Here is a 16,129-nt window from a genome sequence, read left to right as displayed (position 1 = left end):
TCTTTTTAGCAGATTTCAGCTTTTTATATTGACCAAATTCACGCTGTTTTTCAGGTTTTTTGGAACATTTTCAGCTTTTTTTCACTAAAGGTTCAGTTCAGTTTATTTCATCTCGACATACATTGGTACAAATGAATAATATAATACAGAGACAACGTTTATAATAAATTAGTATCAATATACAAAATGCAATGCAAAGTAATTAATACACAAATGAGATACTAATATTAATATTACAAAATAATACATTAATGTGGTGTGAGAGATGTAGATGCTACAGAAACGCAAAGCGTGTGGAGTGTGGCACCCATTTAGTTGTTACAGAACAAGTCTATAACATTAATGTAATATACAAAATTTTAAATAAGGTTACATAATTCTCGCGATTCCAAATACAGCGCGCCACCAACGACCGCAGTAAAAATGGGTATTTCCCGTGTCTGGGGTCAACATCCTTTTTCATCGACCATGTTCGTGATATTACTCTAAAAACACAATGTTTTAAAGTACTTTTTGCACATTTTTGAGATTTTCTGTGTTGAAGTGAAATATTGCAGTTTGATATTCACAGATGTCCTTTTCTAAAACCACAAACCTGATTGTCTTCCATGGTTTTGTACAATATGCAAATTTATATATTCATTATTATACAGTTGAACATTTTTCAGTACATTATTATATCATTTGAATACAGGTTTTGAAAGAGGTAAGTATGTGTTACATTGTATACTATACAGTGTAGTGTAAACAAGATGCCATTATCTCTCACATCTATAGACCCCAACCAAAGAGATCAGACCCAAGGAGAACAGGCTCTGCCATTTTTGTGTGTCACTCACAGAGGCCAAAATACTGAACCTTCCGATTTAGAGTGTGGCCTGTTTGTTGTCTGCATGTAATGCACTGTACCAATAACATACACTAGATGCTACATGCGCAACCTTTGTAACATATTATCATTTGATTTCTGGTTATTACCGATAAACATAATTTTGGTCTGCACGTGTAACAAACCAATGGTTGATTTACACACAGTGCAATTATGAGTCTGTTTTCTTTTGGTCTAATCTCCTTTGGATCCAACAGTAAAATGCTATTTTCTCAAACAATCAATTCTGACTATTCTGACTTTCAGATATGTTTGGAACATGAAGAGCTTTGGATACCCATATATAGTCAGGAATCTTGTGGAATATGCAGGGAGGTGATCTTTGGATGGAATAGAGTACCACACAGTGAAAGCCAGGAGTGCAGGAAACTTATGTAAGTATGTTCTATTTATATGATGCCACAGTGTCTTCACTACTATCCATCCACCCAGGGGTAGCGCTAAACTGCGTCATGGGGTCATATGCGCATTGTTTTAGCTTTCGACACACAAATTTACCATTTAGGTGTTGCTAAACGGTCATTTGAACCCCTTATATCTTATTGTTATGGATCCATAGTTATAAAAAAAAATTGAAATTTTTGACTCCATGTTTGAAAACCTAGTGCTACCCCTGCATGCATTCATCATTTTGGACAGATAAAATTACTTCCTTTGACACTGAGATGCTAAATTACATTTATAACTGGTATCATTGTTTAATAATTGTTCCTGACGAAGGAGTTTGAAAAAGGGGCTATACCCTGGGCTGCTTTTGACAATATCTCCCACATGCTTTTCCGTTTAGTACCTATAGAGAATACATCTGTACATAACCTTGGACACTCACAAGTAACTTTTTGTCATGTGTCATTGCAATATCTTTCATGGGATCTGTGGGAATACCAGCCAGATCATACAGATATTTGCCAGACTCGGAATAGCACAAGATACTGATTGCATTTGGTTTGCGGTTAGCAATAAGGATGGTATCATTAAAACAGCATACGCCTGTAGGATCCCATAGAGAATCCTGTACAGGATGCTTGAGTGCAACCTGTCGTCCAGTATTACTTACTACCTGTGGAGGCTTATACCTCTCAGCTAGAACTATTGTACCTTGTGTTGTCTCAGCAATCCACTTGGGTTTAATATCTACCTCGATGCTGCTTAGATAGGAACCATCTTGCCTATGCTTATTAATGTGCTTACTACTACAGTCTCCTACTAGTAAATGACCTTTGTGATCCATTGCCAGGCCTTGTAGACATATTGAATCTGGTTTTGTCTGTGGACGACTTGCCACCCAATGATATTGGAATTGGCCATGTGAATCAAAGCATTTTACATGTTTATTTCTATCAACAACAAAATAGGCAGTACCCTGTGAATTAACAGTGATTTGGAATGGAAATGATGTTTCCCCACCTTCCAGTCCCCAAGATGTATCCATACTCAACTTGTACTCTCCAATGCTGGTATAGACTTTTACCTGTGAAGAATCATGGCAAGCAACAGCAACATCCCTGTTACTAGGATTGACTACAATGCCCCGTGCACCAGACAGCTGACCAGGACCATCCTGATGACCAAACTTCTTCTCTAGCTTCCATGGTCCAGTGATGGTGCATGTCTGTTTGGATTTTTGAGATGCTGGTGCTGCTACCTCTGCTTGTGCTGATGTTCCAGTTGATACCCCTGCTGCTGCTGCTGTTTCATCTGTTGCTGCTGTTTTGTCTGTTGCTGCTGATGTTGCTGCTGATACCACTGCTGGTGCTTTTGTATACGTAGGTATCTGTAATATAAATCACAATTATAATTTTGGATCAACTTGAGAAAAGTGATCACCAGGGGCAGTGACAGAAGGGTCAAATTGATAGGGTAGCGATATTAGTTGGGTGTGGGGATTGAGGGAACAGAGCCTTGAACCTGTTTACTTTTTAACAGCTGAAACATACAGGGAGCAAAGTTGTGTGTTTAGGGATAAGCTAACAACAAAATTAACAATACTATCAAAATCCTTGATTTTCCCCTTCTCATAATCAAAGAAAGTTGACTGCCACCCTTGTCTGTCACCACTCCCAACCATGCATAGCCCTAATCCTATACTCTCTTAATCCTAACCCTAATCCTGAACCTAATTCTGAAGCAAATCCTAACCGAAATTGAAACTCTAAGGCAACAAAAAAAAACCCACCCTGTTCTATGATCCCGACTGATTTTTTGTTTTGGGAATTTATTTTTTAATCGTATGCATGTAAAATCTGCAGTGTTTGGGCAAGCAGTTGAATTGAGTTTGACGGAAATTGCTGTATGCATGTAAAATCATCTGTTTTTAGCAAACAGTAGATTATTTTGAATAAAAAACAGCAGTGAAGTGAGGGAAAAAAAGTCAACAAAATTGCAATTTATTTGGTGAGTTTTAGAGTGAGGAGTATTTAGAGACAAGTATACTTATGATTAAATTAGTGCATTGTGAACATTTGACTTCTGTGCATGAGATACATGGCATTTAATAATAATATTTATTTGAATTACCAAAATACAAACAATATAATAGTGATATTACAAGAAAATGGTAATTCAGGAAAGAAAATAGCCTTGTAAGTCCAAATACAAGCAAAATAAAGCAAAAAGCTCAAAAGTTTGCAAAAAATATATAATGCAAGATATAACATGCTGCAATATAGTCTCCCCTGAACACAGTCAAATTCAACTATACAATTTTCCAAGACACAAATTTGACCTACTGCACTCTACAGTGTGGGCCAAAAACAACTTTACCCAATTTCAGAGGGTGGTTGCTCGAATTGTAGAAGAGCTATTCAATATATTGTTACATATTCTAAATGTATATCTTTCTAAAAGTATGTGATGAAGAAATGAAAGCAAAAGAAGCTAAATTAACAAAATGGTGCTAGTTTTACGTCCGAGGGTCAAAAATGACTTTGTCCACACGTAATTCAATGGGATGTGTCCGATTGCTAAGAGTAAGGCATACATATGCGTTAGGCATACATGTACTTGGTAAACATGCTTGGCTTGTCATTGAAAAGTGATGATTGTTTTACATGCATGAAAGAAACACAATCGATTTAAACCCCCATTTACTTGTCATGTACTCGAATTTCACTCCTGTCATTGACCAATAATTAGCATAAAAATTACACAATTACAAAGGTTTCATCTGGCGTAATTCTTGAATTTAAGATAGGCCTTCGTGCATTTTGTGATTGCGTGGCTTATTTCTAAATAGGTTTGCAAGGTGTCAAGATAAGGCAATTTACAACACAACAGAGGACTTTTATGGCAGAGATATACTTAAGAACAGACAGCTTTGTGGAAGTGCAGCGTCAATTTCGGATTCGTTTCCCGAACGCAAGAGTCCCGCCGAAACCTACCACAACTCTACTACGAAAACTTTCACCACCTCGGAAGTGTGATGAATATGCAAAGCACGGAGCGGACGTCCAAGAACTGACCGTTCAGCTGCAAATATTGCAGCGGTTCAAAGGGAACTTGCAGCTAACCCCAGAGTCAGTTGTCGACGCAACAATTTGTCGAAAATAGGCATACCTAGAACGCAATAAGTGCAATAACTTCTAACTTTCTTTCAAATTTCGTAATGACAAAAAAATGAGGTCTGAGGTTACAATTGATTTGCGCATATTTGAAGAGCATTGTTTTTATATCTTTGCAGCATGAAAGCTGCATATCATGGCGAAATATCGTAGCTTGACATTTAAATAGTTTATGTTTGATTTATTTGATTGTGTTATATAAAATTGCTGAACAAATTTGTGCGTATACTGAGTTTTTCTCATTCTCTATCGAACTCGCTATTGCAGCGATGCGACGCTTGACGTCCTGTAGGCCTTCGCGTGGACAAAGTTAATTTTGACCCTTTGATTTCAAACTAGCGTCACGTTTTTATTTTAATACATTTTTGAATAGTTTTTGTCACCAAATACTCTTAAGAAGATGTTTTTTACGAATATGTGAAAACAATTTGAAGCAGACTTTTCAATTTTGAGATATGAACCTTTTAAATTGGGTAAAGTTGTTTTTGGCCCACACTGTATAACTCCTGAACTAAGCACCCTAGTGAAATATGACATTTGACTTATTTATTCCTAGCAATGAAAGAAACAATTTCAGGTAATTACAACATGATAGAACAAATTTTAAATGTTGGCCCCATTATGACCTTCGACACCAAGTGGGAAGCATAATAGGGAGCATAGAAAAGGGAACCAATTATATAGTTTTATTATTTGAGGTGTGAGGATGCAAAAAAACATTAGTTCCACTAAATGTAGCAAGACAAAATGCTAATTTATTCAAGTACCATGCATAGAGCAATATGACTTTCTTAAAATTCTTAGCAATGAGGGGAACAATTTGAGATACATCACAACATGATAGGACAATTTTGGAGTTTTGGATCCCCAAGTGGGAAGCATATAGGGGGCATATACAGGGTGTCTCAATAAAAATAGGCCCTATGAAATGTGGAGCATAACTTAAAATATCGGCAGTAAAATAAAAAATCTCTTAAAGATTCAAAAACCATAAAGTGTCAGCTTAACAATGGTGCAAAAATGATCCAAATCAGTCACGGGTCACTGAGATAATTAAATTTGTACAAATAGACATATTTTGGGACCCTTCCAATGGGGTAATACACATTAACAATAATGTGTAGTTTGTTATAAAAGAAATAAAAGGAAACGCCAAGTGTTGCTGAGTAGGAGTTCAAAATCAATCAATCAATCTCACAAAGAATGTTTTTTACACGTTCCTCTTTGGGTTAAGGGCTCGGATAGCAAAGTTTGCACAGTATTTTTTGTGGGACCTAAGAGTACATCAGACATATCGAATTGCATTCTGAATACAAGGATTGTCCTTCTGATATCAATATATTTCTTTATTTTTTTGAAATTCGCGATATAACACACATTTTTTGCCAAATGATTAAAATTTGATATTTTTTGTATTTTTAATACCGTAAAACCTCGTCTATAAGCATATTGAGTGCTTTTGATGAAAGCTAAATTAATCCAGGCGCCATCCATCGACAAAATTAGAACATTGTGTACTTTTAGCAAATAAATTACAGATACAAGCATATACAAACAAGTACTATTGTTAGATCAATCTATTGCATTGGGATATTTATGGCTGCTTCGTTTTAATATAGCCTTCATCAAAAACACTCTATATGCTTGTAGACGAGGTTTTACGGTATTTAACCAAACTCAAAGTAAACTTCATAAAATTTAATGATATGTACTTAGTTGGGATGAAAAACCGACCATCAATTGAAACTTTTAACCTTACATAATTATTCAAGATATCGATTTGTTTCCCAAAAAGACCCAATGTTTTTTTTGTGTTTTGTGTTTTGGGGAAAATCTTTATCTTCAATATGAAAGGTCAAAATTTTCATATGATAGACGACTTTTTGTCCCAGTTACATACACTTTAAGTACGTACATATCATTAAATTTACAATTTACTTTTGTAATTTTAATCATTTGCCATAAAATGGCATTATATCGCGAATTAAAAAAAATGATATAAGAAGGACATTCCTCGTTTTCGAAATGCAATTCGATATGTCTGATGATGTGCTGTCAGGTCCCACAAAAATACGTGAAAATGTCGCTGTTCATACATTTGTCATAGGGCTGGACTTTATATTGAAGTGGCTGAAATATTTGATTCAAAAGAAATTGGTTCCCTCAAAATGAAATGTCCAGGTGATAGTATTGATGGTGAAATAAACAAAAATTGGTAAACAACATCAATAACAGAAAAGAGGCATAGCTGCTGATAAGGCAAGTTATCGCCTACCTAGCAACACTGGGAGGAGTTAAGGTTTGACACTATTTCAAACAATTGCGATTTGGTAGTTCACATCATATTGCGAATGGTAGTAAGCTTTGGCAAAAATTGCATTGATATTGCAGATATACTTTTGTAGGTCCTGTGGTTCTCGAGTTATGTTGTAAAGAGGGATGAGACAACATCACTTGTGTAAAATGTACATTAACAAAAATAAATCAAGCAAGTTTTCAAAGTATGAAGTTTTGCAAAACATCAAGGTGGTATTTTTCAATAATATATTGATTTAAATAATGAAAATCGATCTTTTTGGCTGCTTCGACAAACAATACTTAGTCAACCCTTAACTTCATTAATTTATAAACTACAATGCAGCACATTATTGTTAATGTGGATTGTCCCATTGGAAAGGTCCAAAAATTTGTCTATTTGTAGTTTCCCAATTATCTCAGTGACGAGTGAACGGATTTTGATGATTTATGCACCAATCTATAGAAGACACTTCATGGATTTTTAATCTGCAAGAAAGTTTTAATTTTAATGCTGATATTTTCAGTTATATCCTCCGATCCACAGGGCCTATTTTTATTGAGACACCCTGTAGAAAAATGGAACCAATTCTAATTTTATTATTTGAGGTGTAAGTATGCAAAAAACATTAGTCCCACTAATGTAGCAAAATAACACCCCAAACAAACAATGCCATATACTATTTATTTATTTATTTATTTATTTATTTATTTATTTATTTATTTATTTATTTATTTATTTTTTTTTAAATTTATTTATTTATTTATTTATTTATTTATTTTTTTATATATATTTTTTTTTATTTATTTATTTATTTTTATTTATTTATTTATTTTAAATTGTGATTTAGGAGGTGAAATATTTGCAATGGTTGTCCATTAGACATACACGACTCATCATGTAATGGTTGTTCAATGTGATTTTTGGACCAGAGGACAAATGACTTATTTCAAACACTGATCCCAAGCATATAGTGTCATTTGCTTGAGGTCCTAGCTCCAGATGAGATTTGTATAACCCCTCATTACTATACATACGTACACTAGCAACTCTCGGCTTCTTATCTTGATGACCAAACTTATTCTCAAGCTGTTCAGCAGATGTCAGCTATAAGGGACGAAAATAAAATAAGAGGAACAGGGAAATGGGTGTCACTCTCACATTGTTTTATTGTGAATATAAACAATCAATATACAGTGGAAATATGTTAAGACAAACAAAATCTGTTTACAAAAAAATCCAGATAACACAAAATGCTTTTCATTGATAATGTCCCAAGCATATATTTTATACATTATAAAAACCTGATAACACAAAATCATGTTAACACAAACTAAATTCTTTGCATTTCACGCTACTACCGCAAAAATAACAATGCATTAATACATTCCCTTAGAATTGAGAAATTTGCACCAGAAATGGTCACAAAATGCTGAATTTTCAAAAAACATAAAATATCCTGATCTTCGTCCAAATTTCAAATATTTTTGGTGAAATTGGTCAAAATCCAAACAAATAAAAAACCTGTTCCTAGATATTTTTATCTAGTTTTTAAAAATTAATAAAAAAAAAATTTTGGCCCAAGAATTTTTTTCTTGCATTGAAATTTGTTCAAAAAAAAAAGTTTTTTTAAATTTTCTCCAAAAAGAGCATTTGGTCCAAATTTGACCTCACAGATGAATTGATCAAGTCTTTGCCATTCTAAATATGTATACTTTTATATACTTTAGACCAATAATTTAGCAGTTACATGTATGAGGCCCGAAATTTTCCATAATTCCAGGTTTAAGTCCACCCCTGGACCCCTGGCCGTTATGGGGGCTCCATTGCTCCACTCTTTACGCTTCGCAAAAGTTCAGAATTTTTTGTGTTAACCCTGTGGCGCATCTGTATAATATATTCATTATTATAATAATGAGCTAATTTGCTTTCAAATCAAAATATTTCCTTTTAAATGTTTGTTTTTCAAATTTTCAAAACAAAAAGCACATCTAAGATGGTCATTAATAGAGAGGTTCTCCTGTCATCATCAACAATGAAATTAATAACAATCTTTTGCATTTAGGCTTTGTTCGGGTTGAAATCGCTGCTGTGTTAGGAATATTGACATAAAACTGAAGTCTTATTCTCTGTTCATCAGAATAAACTACTGCATCTGCCATGCTATGTTTGGGCCTACTCAAATGCCCCACCAAATGCATAAATGAACCTCATGTTGTATTTATATGTCACATAAACAGCTTGCTCAGCTTGAACTTGACATTCACAGGGTTCTAGTAGAGGGTACATCGATTGTGTCATGAAAAGAACATTTATATTTGTTAACATTAACATCAAAAACCTATATGTAAGCTTTTGTGGGACACCTGTTACAAAGTGTTATCTCATTTCTTTACTTCACACACACACACACACACCCCCACCCCCCTGCACCCCTCATGTACCACCACTTCAACCCACCACCTCAACATAAACCTGCTGACCCCTACATATACATACAGATGGACTTGGGTCATTCTTGCATAATTCATATGCCTGACTTCCCACAATACATACCAGGACCTAGATTTCGTGCCAGTTTACGAGAATCAAAAACCATCCGAGTCGCTTCATTTAATGTATGATTCAATGAAAGAAATTGATTCTCGCAACGAGAATTATTACGAGAATCGATTCAGCCTGATTCTCGTCAATTCTGAGGCCCTGCATACATATTCATTTATTCATGTTTTATTATCATAAACACAGCCAAATTAAAAAGTCTCCAGTAGTTCCATCCCCATTTAATCAGAGTCTGATGAGTTTATGGCAAAATAAGTTATATAATAATTTTCTATACACTTTCCTTCGAAGTTTGATAACAAATTTGATATCAAAAGTTTAATAATCGTGAGCATTGGAGCCGTTGTTTGGAAATTAGTGCAATTTTAAAAATGACAAATTACGAATTGACCAAAAAATCAATGCATGGTATCAGCTTATTATGTGGCCTGAAGCATGCCCGTACAGGAATCATTGTACACTTGCCTGCACACAATTGAAAGAGCGGGGTATTTGATTTGCATTTTGACATGCATGGGCAAACCTTTAACCTGCCGGCCTATTCAGGCGACGTAATTCATGGCACTCACTCTCTCTCCGCTACGTGATACAATTCCCTATGTCATTTTTAAAATTGCACGAATTTCCAAACAAAGGTTTCTATGCTTACGATGATTAAACTTTTGATATCAAATTTGGTATCAAACTTCGGAGAAAAGTGTATAGAAAAGTATTATATGAATTATTTTGCCATAAACTCATCAGGCTCTGATTAGATTGGGATGGAACTAGTGGAGACTTTTTAATTTGGCTGTGTTTATATCATAGAACAGACATATCAATAGCATTCTGTAAAAGGGGATATTTTCGCGGAAAATAACACCTCACGAATATATGCAGCAATGTATAACAAGTATAGAGCAGGAATCGTGAAAATAATGTTCACAAAAATGTCTCTCTTACTCTAAATCGTGAAAATAACTGCTCGCGAAAATATCCCCTTTTACAGTACATAAATATAATATAATAATATTAGCATCAAGAATCAAAGTAATCAATAAACAAGCAATATGGATGATACATAATCTAGAGAAATTTAGGCAATAACTTTACATTTTTAAGGTTATACAAAGAAACTTATAAAAAATGTATAAAGTTGTTCTCTAAAACAGTTTTCTCAGTAAATCAAATATCGCAGCGAGTGAAATGTTGGTGCATTGGATGTAGCTTAACATTTTTCTTGTGTGTTTATACAAATTTTTAGAATAAATTTGAAAATCCTTCGTTTAAAGCCGTTTTCGCGCACCATGTTCACAAGATCAAAAAGCGCGTTCCATGACGTTTTTTTCAAATGTGCGCCCCGTATAAAACCACGCTGAGTGATTGTTTTCTTCTTTTTTGTTTTGTACTACAAATCGATTAAAGAAATAATGTTGCCATGGGGAAGAACCAAATACAGTACCGATTAAATTTAAAAAACCCGTTTTTGGGGAACATTTTCGAGAATCTTGCCTGAGAAAAAACTGTTTTGTGAAATTATCGATATCTTGATTACGGGACGTTAATTTAGACATCTGAATACCTACATTATTTCTCAACATTCTGGCAATTGCTATCCCATTTGATTTTCACTCCAAATTGAAGCTAGTATTGCAAAAAACAAGGTTTTTCCTCCATCAGTTCGTTCAAAATTGCAGCGCCGACATGCTTGTTTATTCTAAGAGCCATTGTGCGGACGCAATTGTAATCAAGTAATTGCATCAAATTATAGTTATATATCCGCTTCGAGAACAAGCTATTGCGTAAGCTGATGTATGGCCGAGTGGATAGAGCTTTGGACTGGGAATCTGTTATGAACCATTTTTGTGGGTTCGAGTCCCTGTGTGGCTGAATTTTCTTTTTTTTTTTCTTTTTCTCATTTTTACTTCCTTTCTTTCCTCTTTTCTTTCTCCTTTTCTTTTTTCATTTTTTTTTCATTTCTTCTTTCTTTCTTTCTTTCTTTCTTTCTTTCTTTCTTTCTTTCTTTCTTTCTTCCTTTCTTTTTTTGCGTTCTTTTTCTTTCTCTCTCTTTTTCTCTCTTTCTCTTTTTCACTATTTCGTTATTCTTTCTTGCTCTTTTCTTTTTAGTTTTATTTGATTGATTCGCTGACTGCAGTGAATCGTGATTGATTGTTTTTCACTTTATATAATTCAGAAATTTGTAGGCCTGCTAAGTCTTTCTTGTTGAATATTCTACCCAAATTCGATTTGCAAATAATTGCTTTTTGATATTGTTGTTGATGTTATTGTTGTACCCTATTAATACCATATACATTGTAATCAGGGGAATAGCAGCATTGATTTATTTCATCAAAGATATCAAGGCTATAAATTCGAAATCAACACATTTTCCAGGGCGTAGCTTGACGAAGTGTCCCCAATCAATTTTAAAATTGATAAAATCCTTATGAAAATTGCCGAAAATGGCTTGTGCCCCCCCCCGGCATCCGACTCGGCATGCTGCCCCTCATGACCCCCCCGACTCACGAGCTCCGGGCACGAGCTAAGCCAAGTTTCATGTCTTGACCGTGGATCGATATTCTATTGTAAGTAGGCCTCCCAGTACGCTTGTTCATTTTCTGCATGGCTGTTTCTGTTATGAACTTATGCCCCTCTGAAATCAAGCGCATGAAAAACTCTTCGGCTAACCTTAAAAGCTACGAATAATGATACAAGATGATACAAATGATCAATTTGAATAATTGGATATTTCAAAAAAAGAAAAGAAAAAAGCAATATCTTGTACTTGACACATTTTTTAAAATTACAATATGTATACCACACAAAGCATCACAAAATAATGACATATGGAGGAGAGGTCAGTAAACTCAAAAGAGCTTTTGACCTCATGATTTTGGACTTTCCCACACTGAATAGAAGCACTTCCAGATTGAATTTGGGTCTGTCGATTCTCACACGTGATAGCCTTATGTGAAATGCAACTCAATTTGTCCAAAATGTGTACTTGGGCCATTTATTTATTCAGGTATCGGATATCAAAACTAAAATCAACTTACCATCAACATCACTTCCTCCATACTCGGCCTTTTTTTCCAATCAGTTTCCCAGCATTTCTTCATCAAATCGGCAATGGGCTTGGGGCAGTTTGTGGGAATTGGGGGGCGTTCATTGTCATGGCATATCCTCCAAATCAGATTTGCAGGTACTTGATAACCTTCAAATGGAATATCTGTTGTCCAAAGTTCCCAAACAACCACACCGTATGCATGGATATCATATGTGGGGAAAGGATGTTGTCTCGTAAAAGTTCGGAGCCATCCAAGGATAGGATGCCATTTCCGTTGCTCTGGTTATTGTAGCATCTATATCTTTGGCTAATCCAAAATCACACAACTTCACGATGTTGCCATTTGTAATCAAGTAGTTCGGCGATTTAATGTCTTTGTGCACGATATGCATCGTCTTGAGGTACGCAATCGGTTTTCCTGCTTGCTTTGCCCAGTCATAAAACCGCAGACCCAAGTGCTCACCACGATGTGCATTGAGATATGATCGAAGTGATCCACCATCACAAAACTCCAGAATGATATCAACATCCACTCCATTGTCCACCATCCCGATTAGCTGCACAATATTTGGATGGTCGAGTTCGGAGAGAAATTTCAGCTCACGTTGTCCTTCCTCTCTGTCGACTCGTTTAGCCGCGACCTCTTGGTTATCCAATAATGCTTTGTATACAGTACCAAAGCCTCCTTGTGCAATCCGTTTCACAAATGTCAGTTTCTCTTTTGGAATTGATGCATATTCCATGATACTGCCTCAAATATTGGCAAAATTTTTAAAGTTTGAAGTTAAAATCAAGTTTGGTAGGTTCATGGATTATTAGATGCTCTTGATCCTTGAATCGTAGCCTCATGAAAATATATATAACTGAGCTGCATCAGATACTAGTAGAAGCACATCAGGGTCCAGGCAAAGCTACAAATGAAAAAGAAAACCCAAGTTTGAATTTGTTGGCTTTTACAATGTTACTAATTATGGTGCACTTCAGTCACATATGTGATACATTTTGATCTTTGATTTTGTAAAGTTTACACACACTGCACCCCCACACCCCACACTCTCTAACCCGGATTGTACATATGTCAACCAGGGACATGCATGTTGTGTGTGTGTTTTGCGCAAGCTGGAACAAAATGGCTGTCTCACAAAAACTTGCACAAACTTAGCTGTGTAAGCCATAGGGTATATAGGCATTGGTGATTTCACTGGCATAGTTCTGCCAATTGGGATGTCCCCGCTTGGAAGGTGTCCCTGATTGGTTGATAAAAAGTTTTATGGGGGTGGGGGTGAGAGCTTTTATTAAAATATCTTACAGTCCAAGTTGCCTTCCCTCCCCAGCAAACACAAAAACGTTTTAAAAACGTTTTAAATAAGTTATATTTTGGGTTTTGGTTTAGGTAAAAACGTTTTAATAACATTAAAATGTCGGGTTATATAAAGGTCATGAAATCATTTTAAAACGTTTTGTATGAAAACACACTACAACAATATTTTTAAAATGTTTTCGAAATGTCATTGTAAACTATTTTTGCAAACATTTTTGGCCAAATATTTTGTCAACACTTAAATAACATTATGTTAAAATATTCGCACCCAGCAAACACAGAAATGTTCTTAAAATGTTTTTTACAAAACATTTTAATAACATTTAAATGTCGGGTTATATAAAGGTCGTGAAAACATTTTAAAAACGTTATTGTAAATATTTTGGGCAAACATTTTTACAAAATATTCTTTCAACCCCAAAATAACATTCTGTTTAGAATTATTTGTACCAAGTTTTCAAAAATGTTTTTGGAATGTTATTAAAACGTTTTTATACCCTTTATATAACCCGACATTTAAATGTTTTCTGTAAAACATTTGTGTTTGCTGTGCAGTAAATTACCAACAAATGTTATTTATTGTTATGAAAACGTTTTATACCATCAATGTACCCTTTATATAACCCGACATTTAAACGTTTTCTGACAACCTTTTATAACCTTTTGCGAATGATTTTTGTTTTGTCGAAAACGTTTTGTGTTTGCTGGGTCCCCACCAAAGTATTTCTGAAAACTCCCTTAGTGGACAGGGATGAGATTTTTCCTTCGATTGGAGGAATTCCTCCTTTTCCCCTGTTCAAATGTTTACATGACATAACATTTTTACACAAATGCACCAGAAAAGGAGTTATATTTTATTTGTTATACAAACACATACCGCACAGAACTTGTTCATCAATAGCCTTCCAAATTTTATGTGGCAAAGGTCACACTATACATACATCAGTGAACATTAAAAGAGAAGCTAGACTGTTCTCTATGTCCAAAAAATGACACAGAATTTCTGGCACACTTGTGTATAATAGTTGCGTAATGGGAAATTCAATAATATTATTTTTGTGCGATGTTCCTCTTTTTTGATGCCTGGCGGGGGAATGTTTTCCCATAAAAATGTCCAACCCTCTCCTTAAAGTCTAATGGTGCATCCCTTATAGATCTTCAATCTTAAAACTGCAATTTTTTTTCCAATTCTAAATCCCAGTTAAATTGTCTGTAAAATATAAATCATTGTGTTCATCACATAGTAATATATAGTGAGAAAAACAGGTTTGAAAAAATGGTGATTTATAATAGGGAGGTGCCACTAAGTTTTTCCTCTCTTTTTAAATCCACTGCTTGAAAGCTGTAATGCTATCTTCAGTAGCTATCACTCAAATACTATCTTGAGTAGATTATAGATATCACTGAAATGCTATCTTTAGTATATAGCAATCATATGCTATCTTCACTAGATAGCACTCAAATGATATCTTCACTAGATAGCACTCAAATGCTATCTTCACTAGATAACACTCAAACAATATCTTCACTAGATGGCACCCAAATACTATATCTTCTGTAGATAACACTCATGCTATCTTCAGTAGATAGCACTCAAATGCTATCTTCATTAGATGGCATGTGATTTGAATCGCACTCCTTGTTTGTTTCATCATTTCAATTTTATTCATAATACACATAAAAACAGATATATTGAAAAGGAACACAGTTATAGTGCAGTATGGTATGTATTCCCGTAGGACTTGTGTGCTAAAATTGATTTTTTTGGTGTTTTGACTTCTATATGGACCAAACTGCCAGAAAATGATGGGGTTCAAATTTTCACACCCCTCCCTCACTTTCTGGGGGGCCACCTCAGTTTTGGCCCCCTTAACCTATTTTTGAACCTATTTTTGAACCTATTTCTAACATTCGTTAACAAATATTAATAATTTTATGAACTTTTTGTATCTTATAAAGTATACTGAATATATTTAGGGGTTATAATTTTCTCCGGAAGGAGAGGGGTACCAAATATACGGGGGGGGGGGGGGTCATACATTTTTGGAAAGAAAAATAGGGGGGCATACATTTTTGATGACCAAAATGTAGGGAGTCACAAGATGACCACAGATGTGTGTTTAATTTATTCAAAAAGACTGATTTCAATATAATTTTAGCCTGTTTAGGGGGTAAGGTGTATTGGTGGTGATGGGGGGGTTATAAAATGTTGTTGCCGAAATGGGGTGGGGGCAATTTCATAGTCGTTGGGGACCCCCCCCCCCTTCCGAAAAAAATAACAGCCCTTACTATACTTTCTAAGCCACTTGAAGTTTCTTTTTCCCATTTATATGGTCCGTCCTCTTCATTGGACCCCTTGGAGACACCTTACAGCTATGTATGCCATTGTCCAATTAACAAAGTCATGTTGTTGGTTTCTTAGTATTCTCAGTTTATCTATAGCGTGTTGGTAAGA

The 16,129-nt window shown here is 35.0% G+C and overlaps 2 protein-coding genes across 2 annotated transcripts in view; one reads left to right on the top strand and one right to left on the bottom strand.

The window, feature by feature from the left end:
* The first annotated feature begins 1,101 nt into the window (after nucleotides 1-1,101).
* LOC140146508 (uncharacterized) overlaps nucleotides 1,102-16,129 on the top strand; it is a 281,043-nt gene continuing 266,015 nt past the window's right edge. The window contains exon 1 of the mRNA XM_072168381.1: nucleotides 1,102-1,263. The gene's annotated coding sequence lies outside the window, so the exon portion shown is untranslated. The remainder of the gene's footprint in view (nucleotides 1,264-16,129) is intronic.
* The window catches only part of LOC140146509 (uncharacterized), a 32,402-nt gene continuing 17,529 nt past the window's right edge, over nucleotides 1,257-16,129 (bottom strand). Inside the window, 4 exon segments of the mRNA XM_072168382.1 lie at nucleotides 1,257-2,663; nucleotides 7,787-7,852; nucleotides 12,343-12,573; nucleotides 12,575-13,264. Coding sequence (XP_072024483.1) covers nucleotides 1,680-2,663; nucleotides 7,787-7,852; nucleotides 12,343-12,573; nucleotides 12,575-13,096 — 1,803 coding nt within the window. The 5' untranslated portion in view covers nucleotides 13,097-13,264 and the 3' untranslated portion in view covers nucleotides 1,257-1,679.

This window comes from Amphiura filiformis, chromosome 2 (assembly GCF_039555335.1).
Source record: "Amphiura filiformis chromosome 2, Afil_fr2py, whole genome shotgun sequence".
Taxonomy (NCBI): domain Eukaryota; kingdom Metazoa; phylum Echinodermata; class Ophiuroidea; order Amphilepidida; family Amphiuridae; genus Amphiura; species Amphiura filiformis.
This window is presented reverse-complemented; position numbering and strand designations above follow the sequence as displayed.